The sequence below is a fragment of the Cyprinodon variegatus genome, unplaced genomic scaffold (assembly GCF_000732505.1).
Source record: "Cyprinodon variegatus isolate N-32 unplaced genomic scaffold, C_variegatus-1.0 Scaffold86, whole genome shotgun sequence".
Lineage (NCBI taxonomy): Eukaryota > Metazoa > Chordata > Actinopteri > Cyprinodontiformes > Cyprinodontidae > Cyprinodon > Cyprinodon variegatus.
In genome coordinates this window covers 720,836-737,129 of record NW_015150539.1, presented here as the reverse complement: position 1 = coordinate 737,129, position 16,294 = coordinate 720,836, and the positions used below count along the sequence as shown (strand labels likewise).

Here is a 16,294-nt window from a genome sequence, read left to right as displayed (position 1 = left end):
ATTTCCAGTTAATCCTATTCTATGTTCATTTTAGAAATAAAACCTTTCAGATATTTTTCCAATAGCTAATTTAGAGAATTTAGAAAGAAATGTTCAGCACAAGTGACCTTTAGATTAGTTTAGGCTCTATTTTATGATGTAATATAAGTTCTACTTGATGAGCAGCTATTAAACATTATTTTCTTCTGACTTTGGATAAAGTAAAGTTGATGTCAATCAAGGTACAAAGAGAAAAAGATATATTTTATTACTTCATTTTATTGATTTAAGAAGTTTGCCCCCTGGTGTAATCATGAGGTACTGCAATTCATTTAACATCTTTTAACATAGTTTATAAAAAAAAAAAAAACACACACAAATGAAATTTAACAGATGAGGAAAACACTAGTATTACAACAAAGAGAGATTATAAAAAACTATAATAACTTTATGTGCGTTGTTGTTTACAAGATTAACTTGATCTTCAAATTTAAAATTATAAAAGTCTTTCATTTTCCAGAACACATAAAGATGAGTACGACTATGCTGCATAAGTGTTTAAAAGGTGATTTTAAAGCATGCATTTGCTAGAAACAGATGTTCTTGTAGAGCAAATGCAGGCTGCAGTAATAGCTGTTTATCAAAATACTGCCTTTAATTAATAAATGCTTTAAAATTTGATTTTAATAGATCCATTACATAACAGTATAAGCCATTTTTTGAAATCTACAAAAAATACAAATCTGGGATGTCTTTAATTACTTCAAATATCATGATTTAAAACATTCTCAGGGGAGGCCTTGAAAATGAAAACCTCAAACTGAAACTTGTACAATTACTTGGATATTTTACTGCCATCTACTGGATTCTACCTGAACAACAGAGTCATGGATTTAAAACTTGTCTGGCTTGAATGGAGAATTACAGCATAACATTAAACTGCTGTTTCTACGACTAAACAGCAATGTTCTTCTTTTTGCCTCTGGTTCTTTGTTCTTAAAATATAAAACATTGAAAGAGTGAATGGCAAATTCATTCTTTATGTTTTTCTGCCTTCTTGAGTTGTCGGTACAGCAGATACACAAACACAACAAGGTTCACAAAAAACTCAAGTAGCCCTATAGAGGGGAGGCCGTAGTTCATGTACAGGAAACCACCGATAGTCGGTCCGATGGTCCGAATCAGGGACTGGACAGATGCACACAGTCCCAGCATCGTCCCTAAAAACAAGAGCAAACAAGGATCACAAGGTTAATGTATTAAAAAAATATTACTGGGTAATTCTTCCTTTTTGTTTTTAAAGGTGCAGTTAAAATAGCAGCACAGGAATCCTTTCACAGAATCATTGCTTGGTAAATTATTTCTGGGAAGCAAAATAAGAGAAGCTGAAGAAAACTACCTGTATCAGAGGGAGGGACACTTTTAGTGAGCATGGTGTCGGTGATAACGCTAAACAAGCTGAGAGAAAAGACCCAAGGTGTGACGGTGATGCAGAGATGCAACACAGTCTGCATATAAGCCTGCATCAAGAAAGAAAACTTAGTTATGTCCAAAATTAGTCATACTCTAAGGGTCCTGAAAAATCATCTGCTAATGCACTGAAAATTAGTGAGTGTGAGTTTAATATTTACCTGAGCCAGTCCCACAGATCCAGTAATACCAATGGATAAAAGAAGAAGGGATTTTTCAGGAAATCTGGATGTGAGTCTACCGATCACTCCTCCCTGAACAACCTGGAAAAACACGTTTGTATTCAGTGAAGCTGTCAGAGTCCAAAACCTTAATCATTAGGAATTGTTCATTTTTACCATTTGAACAATGCCAAAGTAGGCCATCAGGTAGCCATTCTGTTGAGCCTCCAGCTTAAAGAAGTCCATAACAATGACGGAAAACATCACCTGAAATATACCTAAGGAAGCACAACATTAGACTGAAGCATTTTTCTAACAATAAACAATGCAAACCTTTAAAGTATAGTATATTTAGCTTCTTACAGCTTTTTAGGTTATTTAAAATTTCAACTTAATTTTAACCATTTGTAAATTTTTCTCAAAATAAGGTGGAAAAAAGAGAGAGAAAAAATATATGAATATATGTATATGAAGGAACACATTTATTCTACACTTAGAACACTTTTTTTTTTGCTATGGAGGATGTGAAGAAGAAGCTCATCAGAAGAAAAAACAAATACTTAGGAAACAACTTTAATCCTTCAATACATCGTCCACTGTATGCATGCTGTGTGCTGTTTTTCTTTAGGTATTTTAAGCTAAAAATAGAAGTGAAAAAAGAGAGCAGTGTCACAGTTAAACATTAGCTAACAGTCTAAAGATAACTCATTTGATTGGAGATTAATAAGATGCCGGGAAAAGGTTTCAAAACAAATTTACAACTTTGGAACTAAACTTTTCAGTAGTCTTCAATTTTTTTTGCGGTTTAATAAAAAAAAAAAATTAAGTTTGAACATTTCTGACAGGATTATAGGGTTGATCAACAGAATATCATCCACTAACCTGAAAAACTACAGATAAAAATGCTTCCATTACTCACTGAGTTTCCCTAAATAAAGTATATTTGTCTAACACTCACCAAACTGCTCAAACGCAGAGACGGATCAGACAGGATTCCCTATATAACTAATTATCAAGGCAATGTTGAGGAATATCTTGTGGTATATTTTGCACAAAAATATGGTATTGGCCATATTTGCTGATTGTATTTAGGAGCATTACATTTTGCATATATAAGAATTTATAATGATTTAGGAATAAAACAGCTATTCTCACCTGATGGCAAACCTGTGATGATTTTGATAAGGAAGATTCTCATCACTCCAGGAAACTTCATCAGCCTTATGATCTCACCCACATTGAATACCTTCTGGTTTTTGTTCTCAGCTGCATGAAAAGGCCAAAAGAGAAGAAGAGAAAGAAATTAATGTTGTATCCTTATAATTAAATAAAAAAAAGAATCCTAGGTAATATTCTAGGAACAAATAAGAACAAACCCGATTTACAACAGTTAACTACCAGGAGAAATCTAGGTAACGATAACATTTAACTATAATTATAATATAATTTATCAGTGTGCATTCTTGACCTTATCCTATAATTTTCATTAAATAAAATCAATATAGGAGAATTAATATAGGAGAAATCTTCCCTGCAAAAATTTTGTTTTGGAAAATAATAACCCCTATTAATTCCCTGACTAATTCTATGAATTTCCTGGGAAACTGATATAAGTTCTGATGTATTCATATAACACTGATAACAACAGCGACTCTTGGGCTTTGCAAAGCTGAGGGAAACTTGTATCTGATTCTAGCTGAATAATGTTACCTTATTCATATGAAACACACAAAAAGAGACAAAGTAAAGAGAAAAAGAAGCCACTTAAGGCCATGCTGTTCCCATCTCAGGACAGAAAAATCCCAACCTTCTTTGATAAAAGCGACACAGATGTTATTTTTATGAAAAACTCTTTGCAGGATCATCCAGCTTTGACAATTTGTGTCAGTTTGTTGAAAGAACTGAAAACCTTTGTAAGCAATCCGCAGATCTGTTTGCTCTTGTTCTTCATCTATATCATTTTAAGGAGAGAAGTAGAACAGTACATGTATATGTATATGTATATGTATATATATATATATATATATATATATATATATATATATATACATACACAGTCATATTAAGCATGCATATTAAATATGTGTTTGTTCCTCCTTTAATCACACTGTTAAATGACAGGAAACTAATGGGAACAAAGATACATGTTATTTCTATTATAAGTCTGCAGACTTATAATAGAGATAACATGTATAGAATTAATGTTGCTTATGTTATAAGTGTTGCTTAGTTATAATTAATGCTGTATGCTATTAGTACTGCTCTTTAGCTAATTTAAAATCAGCAGTTCAGACAAATCTTTTATACTAGTCTGGATTAAATGTTTTATTTTCCAGCTTTGAGAAGGTATTAAAGATTTTCTTTTCCCACTGGCTGTTTTTTCTACTAATTTCTTCTTGTCCAGTACCTTGAAGATTTCAGCATATTGCCAGGCTGAGAGACAAAAAAAGGACAACAGGGCATGTAGAGGAGGATACAAATGCAAGGGCTACAATTTGATTTATAAGATGAACATTCTGAAACTTGGCTCTTAGGCAGGAAAAATGGCTTTATACAGGATCAGGGAGATGCATCATAACTTAGTTTATCACATATGCTACAACCAGCGAGTTTAGGAACCTGTTAAGATTATGTTGCTTAAAGGTCAGCTTAATTTAAAAAGTAATGACAAAGTAGTTATTTCCCTATATTCATTAGTTTTAAAAAGCAAAAAGTCAAACAGTGTAAGGTGCAGTTATCACTTCGGGCAAAATGAAAAAGGAATAATTGTGCCTGATTTATTGACAAATAAAAAATCTGTACCCACTTTTCACTTCAATCACTTTTACTGGTTCTTTTGGAAATCTTTGAAATATGGAGATTGAAATGTTTGCCCATTTTTATCTCCAAAATATTTAAAGTTCAGCCAGACTGAATTTGAACACCAATGCTCAAAACCTGCCATGGATTTTCGGTTGTATTAGGTCTGAACCTTGACTGAATCATTCTTTGATTTTAATAATTTTGTAACTTTGGCAGTATATTAAGGGTCCTGCTGGAAGGTGAACCTCAGCCTCCATCTTACAGTTAGTGTTTTGAAGCCTCCAACAGCCTTTTTCCAGGACCGACTCATATTTAGCACCATCAGTCGTCCCATTTTGAGCGGAAAACATACCCACAGCATTATGCTACCTTTATCACAGTGAGGATGTGTCCTTTCTTACATTTGGAGCTGCTTCTAGAGGCCTCAGATTTGGTAGACTTTGGGATGAAGCATAAAACGAGGATCAAACTGAAGGCACTACCTGCAGCACCAACACAGGCGGCAAACGTCTCCCTGAGGAATAAGAAACAGATGCAAAGAAACATGAATCCCCACATCTATGCATAAAACAATGTCACACATAAAGTGGTACCCACCCATAGTGTGTGCTTAGGTGTCCCCCTAATGTGGAGCCAACGACCATCCCGATTCCAAAACACAGACCCAGTTTGGAAAGAGCGTCGGCTCGTTTATCAGGCTCTGAGAGGTCTGTAACCACCATCTGACATGCTGCAGACAGAAGGAAACCAAGTGAATACAGAAAACAATTAAAGAGGACATTCGTTTGATTCATTAAATTTTAAGTATCTCATCTTTTTAAATACACATCTCAGATGAAAATGTATTTGAACTAGGAATGCACGATATTGGGATTTTGGCCGATATACGATATTTTAAAACTCATGTAGCCGATAACCGATATCGATACCGATGTTAAAGCTGGACAAAAATAAGTAGTCGTTGAAAATAGCAGTTTTGTTATCCATTTCTGACACTTTGAAAAATAATATGCTCAAATATATTTTCATATGCTGATATCAAATTGATTTTTAAAAACGCGGTATCGATCTATTTTACTTTCAAAATCTCGTGAAATTTCATCGTTCTGTTACAAACTCTCGTGATATTTTGCAAATTCTTGTGAGATTTTGTTAGTAAAATAGATCGATACCGCGTCAATATATCAACATATAATATGGCAACATTTCATGAATTTCAGGGGATTTCGTAGCATAACGATGACATATAGCAATATTTCATTAGTAAAAGAGATTGATATGGTGTTTTTAAATGGCAATATATCAGCATATGAAGATATTGTGATATTTTAATGTATCAATATTTTTTCCCTCATCTTTAGAAGTTTTTAAGTCCGTAAAAAAGAAGTTTTTGAGGAAGAAGAAGAAGTAGTATTTTTTTTTTTTAGACTTTAGAAACTCAAAAGCTGATCAAATATCGGGTTAAATATCGGTGGGGTGGCCGATGTCCGATATTCAGTTTTAAGGCCGATACAGGCCGATAACGATAGGGGGGCGATTATATCGTGCATCCATAATTTAAACTAATCCAAATTTTAAACTATTGTTTGTACTGATTAATGCTTGTTTGGAGAACGAAAAAACAGAGTCTGTGGATAAGATTTCACCAATTATGAATACAAAATAAACGCTTTTATTGTTACAGAAACCTGTACCAAGTAGTCATTTTCACCAAGGAAGAACTAAAGGCGCATTTAGCTCACCAGGTATGACGTGCATGAAGACCGTCGGTAGTTTATGGACAAAAAGCATGAAGGGATGGTTTGCCGCGGCCAGAAGCCCAAAGAAGACTGTGGTTGCAGCACAAGCCAAAGACAAGGCAGCTCGTGCTCCAAACAGATCCCCAAATCTGTTTAAAAAAATGAAGCTTTTAAAACCACTGCAGATACATTTTCATGAGAGACAATATCTTTATACGTTTTTAAGGAAGCTGCTTTTATATTGCTTCTCCTTTATACCTACCTTCCAAACATGGGACCTCCAATCAGTTGTATCACCCCAACTGTAGTTTGCAAATATCCAAACCACAATGTGTCAAAGCCAAGTTTCTTTGCCAAATACTGGGGAGATATAATGAAAACAAACACATTTATATGAAGGAAATCAAACACAGAAAGGCTCCAGTTATTGATACCCCTTAAACCTTTCCCTTTGATTGTGTTAAAGCCATACACCTCTATGTATAGATAAAAAAAAATAGGGGACAATAGTTAACTTGAACATCTCGTGGAGCACTGCTCAGTTGGTCATCTAAGTATACTGGAACTGTAAATATTAATCCAAAAAGCTGCCAAGAGAGAGAATCTGTTGCCAGACAACTATGAGTCCTGGACTGCATACATCTGTCTTTAATGGAAGAGTTTCAAGAAGACATTCATAAGAAGTCCAATTTGCAGAAGCATCACCTTTATCTGTTAGCAAAAGGGTAGAGCTAAGGGGACGCTATGCAGCAAAGGTGTTAGGGACAGGACTAACACCTGGGAGGGCACTGCAGGGTCGCATGCTCTACCTCTCCACTATTTTTTGGGGGTTTGCAACAAACAAAATATTTCTCAGGTTATTCAACTTTGCCCAGCAAAGTTGAATAACCTGATGTCAGATTAGGTTTTGGGCTTTTTAGGTTTTTAGCACCGCCTTCCTCAATCTGCTGTTGTTTATTTGTTTTTCTCTGTTTCTCCTCAGCCACAGCTCCGCCATGCTCGCTCACTCGCAGTGCAAATAATAAGTACTCATAAGTAATAAGGTGGACATTGCTGTCTGATTCACAGTGTTTTCGCCTCGTTCTATTGAGAAACTGGAAGTAAATACAATGTGTGACATGTCTTCTGTTTTAAGCAGCTACTAAACGAGGGTTCGGTTAGTGCCTAACAGAAACAGTTTTTGAATAATCAGTAAAACAGAATTTGTAAAGAAAAGAGAATGAAATAGGTCAAAAGGACCTATTAGTAAGCATGTCTGTTCCAGCGCATTTCATCATTAGAATTTGTTTTAAGTATTGTCTTCAGTACAGGGGCCATAACAGGGGCCAGGACATGATTTACAGGGGCACTGGCCCTCGCTGGCCCCTGATTAGAACCGGCCATGGTGAGGAATGATGACACCCTGGTGAGGTGCACTCACTGTATGCTGAAGTCCCATGAAAAGAAGAAAGCACAACCGTTTGTTCAAGGCTACAAGATGGAAAGTATTGCAAATGGAAAATAAAAGACCAATGCTGTTCTGTTTATTGTTTAAGAATTTGTTAGTTGATAGGCAGTTGTTGAAAAGTGGCTGGCATTAAGTGTGTGTGTATGGGACACGTGTGTGTGTTTGAGGGGGATGTATGATAAGCACCTCCCTGAAATTAGTTTTTGGAACTTGGGATGTCTGACTGTCTGCTTTGCTATTGGTGTCGTGTTTAAACGGCTCACCATCATGTTAAAATCTGCCATGAGTCTGGGTATAAATACGGTCCCGTCAGTGTTTTACTACCAGTTGGGTTTTCAGAGAAATTTTCGTAACATTACGTCTGCAATGAGACGTTCTAGTCCACAATTGAGAAAGGGGCCAACCAGGTGTCAGTGACGGGGCCCCTAAGCAACTTTGCGCCATCGGTAAATGCAGCTTTAAGGTTTATTATTAACAAGCTGTGAATCGTGTGTGTTTCAAGGGAATCACGGAAATTTGAGAATCCGCCTCTCGTTGTAAACGCTACTTACTGGGGTAACAGAGAAGGACAGGAACATCCAGGTGACGTCCAGAACTGCTATAATATAAACGACGAAAATAACCCTCATCCTGTGTGACTCCTCTTTGGTCTTGGTTGTGGAGGAAGCCGGAGCAGCGCTGGTTCCACCTTCTCGTTTCATTTTGAGGAAATATGAATTCAAACACCTCAGCTAGAACTTCAGACGATCTCCTTACAAAATAAAGTATTTTAAAAACTGTAAGAGCTACAAAAATGAGCAGCTCATGAAGGCTGCTCGTCAGTAATATTCTCCTTTCACCTGACGAACTTTAACATAAAATAGCTTTTCTAATCTTCCGGGGGGTTGCACTTTGAAACCGACCGAGAGGCGTTACCGAGCTGCAGTGGGCATACACTTTAGTGTTAGTCAATAACGTGGAGAAACCATAACAATACATGTTAGTCAATAACGTGGAGAAACCATAACAATACATAAAGCAATTTCCTTTAAAGTTATCAAGAACTGCAAAGATTTTCCACGAATTCCTACATAATGTGGGAGTTTCGCCTTATGATGCATTCAAGATATTTCGTTAGTTCCACTTCTATATAAATCATGAGTAATTGTGATGACAGTCTTTGTCATTCACCAATGCAGGCTGGATACATCTAGAAACATATATAAGAGTATAATTTCACAGGAAACAAACTATTCTGAGAATCAAACAAATTGACACATAAGAGCATTTCAATTTGTATTAATGACAGGTAAAATATACTACCTTAAAAGAACAGCAAGTATTTTGTTGATGTATTATAAACATTTAAGTTGGTTATACAAGATTCAAGGAAATTACTTGCAATAATTTTTTCTTAATAACAAAAAAACACTCTCTTCATGCTGCATGCCGCTGGTCATCTGGGAGGATTTAATAAATAAAAGGGAGTTTTTCCTCTCCACTGTCGCTACAAGCATGCTTAGTGTGAGGGATTGCCTTCCAGTCAATGAGTCGATGCAATCAACTTTGAATCAATTTGACTGTATGATCTGGTGAACTGTAAAGTGCCTTGAGATGACATGTGATGTGAATTGGTGCTATAGAAATAAATTAAATGGAATTGAATTACAATAAAACTAATTAATAAAATATTAGTGGTAGACTTTTAAGGATAAAAATGTTTCTAAAGGTTTTTACATATAAATGTAAACTGTCAAGTTATGAACACTATCCATCAACCTACAATCTACTAGTGTGTCTGTTAAGCGCCTGACAAGCATTTTGCAATTTATTTTATATAATTTATTCCACATCTTGATAACAAAAATTGTAAATTCTGTTGATGTATAGATGCCTTTTTTAAATTACAATGATTATATACAATGAAAGTACTGAACAAAATGCTGTTCTAATCCATGTCCATAAAAATCTGACATTTTAAACTAAAAATGAACTAGAGAAGCAGAAAACATTTGTAATTATTTTGTTTGTGTGGACCTATAGTATGGAGGACCAACTCTACCATATTTAAAAATAAATACAGAAATAAAAAAAATGCCCAATAAATAAATAAGCATACAATTAATTGCCCCTAAAAACACAATAAACAAATAAATGTAGGTAGAAATTAAATTATACAGTGATACATAAATGTATATATCTCTTTTAATTAGCTTCTGTATTTATTCACCTTTGTAATAATTACCTTATTTATTTATTGTCCATTATAATGTTCAATTTATTTATTACTTATTTCTTCAAGTATTTTTTATGTGCATGTGATAATATTGTTTTCTGTTTTATTCTTTCTTTGTATTTTTTTTACCCTATTTATTTCTGCCTGTTGTTTTTACATTTCTGTATGCATTTCTGCCTCATTATACAAATGAGGAGTTGTGTCTTGGTGTTAATAGTGGTCTACTGTTACCAGGAACTCCTGTGATCAGATCTACATAAAAAAAAATAATAAGAAAAAGAAAAAAAAGTAACGAAATCGCAGTATTATTTGAAGCAAAAGAAGCGGGCATTGTAGAAGCCGATAAAGCCCAGTAGATGGCAGCAACATGCCATGTCGAACTTGGGCGGATGTTATAGAACCCGTAGAGGAAGAAGGGCACGGTGCTTTTACTTTGAAATCCGCCAAGAATTGATTTCCGGTCGTCGTTTCCTCCCCGTAGTTGTCTGCAAGATGCTTTGCATCCTTTATATGGATTTCATTTGATCACTCTGAACCAATTGTGTCCTTCCTCGGGACGCGTAGTTGTAAGAAAACACAGCTCCGACATGCAGATCCTGACTCCTCATGTTTACTGGGCTCAGCGGCACGGAGAGATCTATCTCCGAGTGGAACTGAGCGATGCAAAGGTAAGATGCCCCCCCCCCCCATTAGCTTCATGTTGTTGGACCGTTGCTCAAAGTATCTGCAACCAAATGTAATCGAAATAAGTAGAATATTTTGCATTTTTTAGACACGACTGAGTAAGATTTAAAGAGTCCTAGCATATGATTTCAAGTCGTCGCTGTTACCCCCAGTGAGGGAAGAACATTAACAGGAGGACCAGCTAGAAGTATTTTAATGGTTTAAGGGAGTTGGTCTTTAATCTACACAATGACCAAAACTATTCTCTAGTTTTCATGAATGTGATAATGAAAGTGTCAAGCTTATGAATAGAAAAGCACTGATCAGGACTCATGTGGGTATTACTCAATAAAGCCTGAAGAAGTGACTTATAAACAACGTAGGAGAACACTTGCTGCTGTTCTTCTTCTTCTTGTGAGGCTTTATGGCGGTTGGCAAACTAGTTTAAGTGCATACCGCCACCAACTGATAAGGAGTTAAGCAAGGAATTAGGAAACAAGACTCACCCTCAGAATAAAACAATAAATAATATTTTCTGAACTATTTAACTTAACCCAACATAATAAATGGTTAATCAAAATTGTCCTCATAATTTCTAATTTATCTTTAAGTTATCATCAGTGTGCCAGTTTCTGATGGTTTTTCCATCATGCTTTCAACCACTTCCCAGTTTAAATCAGAGTAGAGCCGCTGCTCCTCCACATCAAAAGGAGCAATTTCAGGTGGCTCAGGCATCTGATTAGGATGCCTCCTTGACGTCTTCCTGCTGAGGCGTTCAAGGCACGTCCAACCGGGAGGAGGCCCAGGGGGAGACCCAGGGACTTTGTTTCTCGGCTATCCTGGGAGCGCCTTTGGATTCCCCCAGGAGGAGCTGGCCCAAGTGGCTGGTGACGTCTGGGCCTCCCCACTGAAGCTGCTACCCCCCGATTAATGAAAGAAGATGGATGGGTGCATGGACTTCAAAACACTTTTCTCCAGCTTTCACTATTATTTTGATATATTTTTTTTTCCGGTTTTCCTTGTCGTCTGAGCACTACAATGGATCACTTCTACCATGAAAAGAACAAAATGTTTCTTTTTTACAATCAATGAATCTTCAATTTTTGGACGCTGCTCCAGATGTTTTGAACTTGCCATTAAGTGATGGTTTGGGTTTTTCTGATTGGGATGGGATTCTTTTTGCAGCTTCAGCATATGTTATTCTGAGCTCACATTTCACTTTTCTAATTTCTTCAGATCTTTTACTCACTTCACACCCATGATATGCAGCAGTATGTTCCCCACCGCAGTTACAGCATTTGATTTTAGCTTCTTTCCCACATTTTCCATATTCATGCTCTCCAGCAAACCTTCCACATCGCTGTTTTCCTTTACATACTGCTGCTATATGCCCAAATTTTTGGCACTTGAAACATCTCAGAGGCGAAGTTTAGGACACTTGCTCTAAACGTTCCTCCTACCAAATACTTTTTTGAAAATTACTGCTAAGCACTAATGCATGTAATTCTGTAGTATGCTTTCTGGGACTTTTCCCACCCAAAAAAAATCTAGTTTCAAGCCTCATCCTTCCAGGAACATTCTTGTTACTTTCCTCAAACCTTCATGGAGCGTACTGTCTACTGGAAACTTGCTTGGTAGTTTTCTGACAATTTTATTGGCACTTCCTGGTTATCATCCTGGGAGTGTTATCTATTTTCAGGTTACTTTTTCGGGAAGTTCCTGGAAGTTTTTGTTAACTTATTATTATTATTATTATTATACTTATTTTATTATAGAAATGGAAGTTTTCTGCAACTTTAGGGCGTTTTTATTTTTATTTTTTTTTCTATAATTGTATAAATAATTGTATATATTTTTATATAAGATTTTGCATGATCTTTTTTGCATTTTAAGATAAAAACATTTTAGCTTAACTAGAGGGGATAAGACACGGTTTAACCATAAGCTCTTTATGAGCCTTTTAGTTTCTAATTGTTCTCTTTTAATGAGCTCGTTCTTTGAATCTTCTGCTTTTCTTACGCAGCTGTTTATTCAGACTGTTGGTCTTGCTTCTGTTGGGCTGTAGGCTTATCAAAGATGCATGACCCTTCATGGAGGTTCTGGGTTTTGTTCATCCCTCTTAAAGAATGGCTTCATGAAAATTTAAACAGGCTTCCTGAAAAACCTGCTGTCTGCTTACACACCATACATATAGAGACATGTTTATTCATGTGGCAGACTACAGTACAACTGCATCCATTTAACCTTTATTTAATTGGATGGCTTTCTTTTTTCTGCAGGGTAAAGCAAATAAAATTAAATGTATCAAGTATAAATATTTACTTTATCCCAATTAATGAATCGTGCTATCACTTTAAAGCCTGAAAATTGGGTTATGTGTAGTATAAACTAGTTAACAAAAAAATGTGCATACTGTCCTTATTCTTGAAGAAAGTTGAATAGCTCTTAAGCTTCATTTTTTATTTCCACTCATACCTTTTAGTCACTTTTACTGGTTTTAATCTTCAGTTTTTTGCATTTTGCAGAATGTTGATATCTGCTTGCAGGAAGACAACACGCTTCAGTTCAGAGGTTTGTGCTTAAACTCATGTCATATACCTTCTAGAGACTTAATGCTTGAGTAAAAATCTCCTCCTGATGGTTAAAATGATGTTGCTGCTTCACAGCACAGGGCCATGGAGCTAAAGGAGACAACCAGTATGAGTTCAGTTTGGAGTTCCTGGAACCTGTTAAACCTGAGGTGCTGATACTCTTTGTTTCTCATTTCTGTTGGTGTGAGCCTTTTCCTCTTATTCATCTTAGAATAAACAGAAACATAAACAATAAGTCAGTAGATCAGAAAAAAATCTTGCCTGAGTTTATGATCTCAACTTTTTTTTTTCCCATTTGATTTTATATCCCAATTCCCTTAATGAGCGAGTCTATTGACTCATTTTCAAGTGAGTTTATGTTTCAAACTGCTTGTTTTCAATATCATGGAATATATATGCTTGCTTTTAGATTCGTCAAAAGTCCACCCAGCGTCAGGTGGACATCAGGATCAAGAAGCGGGAGGTGCGCTGGTGGGAACGACTGACGCTGCAGGAAAGGAAACCTTTGTTTCTGGCTCCAGACTTCGACCGCTGGCTGGATGAGTCTGATGCTGAGATGGAGCTCCAAGCCAAGGCAAGACGTCTCAGACATATGCTCAATAACTCGGAAACGCAAGCCTGTCCATCTGTCCATAACCATTCCAATTTAACTAACCTTTGAAAGATAGTTCTATAATTGTAAGAAATTTCTGACATGAAAATAAAGCAGAACCTTGTAAACACAAAGTTATGTCTCCATTAATTTTGTTTCTCTGGTATAAATTGAGTTTTTATTTCCTTTGATTCCCTGCGTAATATGACATTTTTGTTTTTATTTATTAACAGTTCTATCATTTTTGAAAGGTTTTTCCAAATACCATAACATGTATTACAAAATTATAAATATTAACTGAAAGCACTGTCATTTTCTTAGGAGGAGAAGATCAACAGGATTAGCGTGGAGTCGAGAGTTCGTAAAGACCGTAAGTGGTTTTCCTGTATTGTTACCTCGACCTTTTCTTTTAAAAAAGGACATTTTTCTTTGTGTTGTTGATGGGTGATGATTGTCTCTTCTTCCTGGTGTGCGGTCAGCCTACCTCGGACTGAAGAAGGGCTACTTATTCATGTACAACCTCGTGCAGTTCCTAGGATTTTCCTGGATCTTTGTCAACATGACGGTTCGACTCTTCATCCTCGGTCAAGGTTTGTTTTCAAAGATATTTATTTTAAACACTGGTCAGAAGCCTTTCTCTTAGCTACTACAAGAAAAAATAATAATAAATACTAAAACAATGAGATGGAAAATTGCTTTATTGCTTTCTTTAAAGATAGACATCAACATATGTGAAGATTACTTTTAAGCCTTCAAACTGTTTAAACAATAAAAACTAATTTACAACAAAATGTTTTAGTAGAATCACACCTTTACCAGTCCAGTTCATTCATAAATAAAGTTTCCAGAGGTTTGAAGCTGTTTAAGCAACACAATTATTACATGCAGGAGACGTTCCCGCCTTCTTAAGGCCAGTTTTACTTCTGATGCATAACCTCTGCAACCGTCAAATCTGTTTGTTTGTTTTTTGCGACCCTTTGCGAACAAAGCAGAAAGATGGATTGTGATGTTACGCCAGATTTCATCTAAAAAGATGCCTTCAGTTTTTCACATCACTCTGTTTAGTTCCTTTCTTTTAAAATGATGACTTATTGCTTTTTTTAAGGGAAAAAAAGATCTAGGTGTCTGAGCTGCAAATAAAAATCCTGACCTAAGAACTAAGCAAAAATTGTATTTCCCTTCGACTCCTGTAAGAAATCCAGCAAACTGTTGTTAGATCCCCTGTAATTAAACCAAAGCATTGGAGCCTTTGTCCTTTTGTTCTCTAAAGACCCTGTCACACCTTGATTTAGACCAGCGTATGCCTGATGTACAAAAAATGTGGCAAAAAGGCTGATATACACTGGATAAGTTATGGGTACGTTTTGTATTAGTTATGGGTACGCTGAAGTTTGCTGAAACCCACTGGCACACGTCGACATGCGGCATGTACGTCGAGAAGTTTTGAGCTTGACGTATGTCAGCGTATGCCATACTTTGAGCATAAGTTATAGCTAAGGTATCTGATTCTTGACACACATTAATTTAAGTTACTCATGAGTCGGTGTGTCTAGCTTATCCAAAACCTATAAGTAACTTGTGCATAAATTATCGAGAACTTATCTCCAAGGCATATCAACGTATTTGACGTGTTCCAGACCACTGCTAAACTTGTTTTTAACTTGCAGCTACTGTATAATGGCGTATTGACAGTGTTTTGGTATAAAAGGGGGTTCACAAGAGGAAACCGTCTGTTGTCCTCTAGACTTCATCCACCATCATAGGGTGACCTTGAAGGTGAGTGTCATGGATCCTCCCTGCGTTCACGCCCACGGCCACGACCAACAAACTTCCTAGTAAACATGATGCTGAATCTGCTGTGACTGCAAACCTTCTTTCTTTTTTTGTTTTTTTTTTTTTTGGGTGGGGGATAAACGGCAGCTAGATTAATACTATCAAAGACATGTTTTTATGCAGCCCGGGTGCATCGCTGTCCCCCATGCTAACCCCCTCAGGACACTGGCTTGTGCGTAATTTCATGGGCATTACGCTGCCATGCACTATGCATATGTTAGGCTGTCGTTGGACATACGCTCTCAGGGCTCGATGTTAACCATTGCCCGATCGCCCGGGGCAAGTCGTTTTTATTGTCGGGAGAGTACAAGTGCAATCATCGCAAAAAAATTTTATCACTCAAAATTACTTTTAAATTACCGACATTCGCTTAAAAAAGGACCCACAAGCGTTGCCGGCACCATTTTGTTGTTTTGTACGCATTCTCGCGTGATTTGAAAAAGGCGCGTGATTTTCCGCCAGATGGCGTAATTTTTGTCCACCTAGCGGTAATTTGGATGTAGTTACCAAAACGACAGGGAAAACTAATACTGAGTCAGTTAAAAGTCACGGAATTCTGAAATTATGTAAGACTTTGGAAACCCCGTATAAAATAACTATGTATAACGATTCTCTAGAAAAGTCACATTATATTAATAGTATTATCTTGTATAAACATACTGTGACTCTAAAATAAAAGTTATTTATTTGTGACATTGATTCTGTCTTGTGATTTATCTTAAGTTTTTAACCTGTCAAGCTTTTTTTAGATTTTTAACATTACAATTTATATTTTTCCAAGCACACAACAGTTTAAAGCAAA

The 16,294-nt window shown here is 36.2% G+C and overlaps 2 protein-coding genes across 2 annotated transcripts in view; one reads left to right on the top strand and one right to left on the bottom strand.

Annotated features, from left to right (window-relative positions):
- Positions 1 to 267: 267 nt before the first annotated feature.
- slc22a18 (solute carrier family 22 member 18) lies at positions 268 to 8,564 on the bottom strand. Its single transcript, XM_015373347.1, has 10 exons — positions 8,150 to 8,564; positions 6,414 to 6,511; positions 6,155 to 6,300; positions 5,010 to 5,142; positions 4,814 to 4,926; positions 2,766 to 2,876; positions 1,788 to 1,888; positions 1,611 to 1,712; positions 1,379 to 1,499; positions 268 to 1,199 (listed from the first exon to the last, which is right to left on the bottom strand). The coding sequence occupies exons 1-10, from the start codon at positions 8,297 to 8,299 to the stop codon at positions 1,012 to 1,014; spliced, it is 1,263 nt and encodes a 420-aa protein (XP_015228833.1). The 5' UTR covers positions 8,300 to 8,564; the 3' UTR covers positions 268 to 1,011.
- Positions 8,565 to 10,269: 1,705 nt separating this feature from the next.
- The window catches only part of LOC107083857 (very-long-chain (3R)-3-hydroxyacyl-CoA dehydratase-like), a 12,758-nt gene continuing 6,733 nt past the window's right edge, over positions 10,270 to 16,294 (top strand). Inside the window, exons 1-7 of the mRNA XM_015373360.1 lie at positions 10,270 to 10,481; positions 13,002 to 13,047; positions 13,143 to 13,216; positions 13,477 to 13,641; positions 13,981 to 14,029; positions 14,139 to 14,282; positions 15,404 to 15,435. Coding sequence (XP_015228846.1) covers positions 10,401 to 10,481; positions 13,002 to 13,047; positions 13,143 to 13,216; positions 13,477 to 13,641; positions 13,981 to 14,029; positions 14,139 to 14,282; positions 15,404 to 15,435 — 591 coding nt within the window. The 5' untranslated portion in view covers positions 10,270 to 10,400. The remainder of the gene's footprint in view (positions 10,482 to 13,001; positions 13,048 to 13,142; positions 13,217 to 13,476; positions 13,642 to 13,980; positions 14,030 to 14,138; positions 14,283 to 15,403; positions 15,436 to 16,294) is intronic.

What these genes read in the sequence shown, in the direction of transcription:
- slc22a18 (XM_015373347.1), bottom strand. Translation starts at nt 8,299, where the DNA reads ATGAAACGAGAAGGTGGAACCAGCGCTGCTCCGGCTTCCTCCACAACC. An exon ending in CTCTAGAAGCAGCTCCAAAT is followed by an intron (nt 2,877 to 4,813) that starts GTAAGAAAGGAC and finishes CTTTTCATGCAG; the next exon opens with CTGAGAACAAAAACCAGAAG. An exon ending in TGTCCCTCCCTCTGATACAG is followed by an intron (nt 1,200 to 1,378) that starts GTAGTTTTCTTC and finishes TCTTGTTTTTAG; the next exon opens with GGACGATGCTGGGACTGTGT.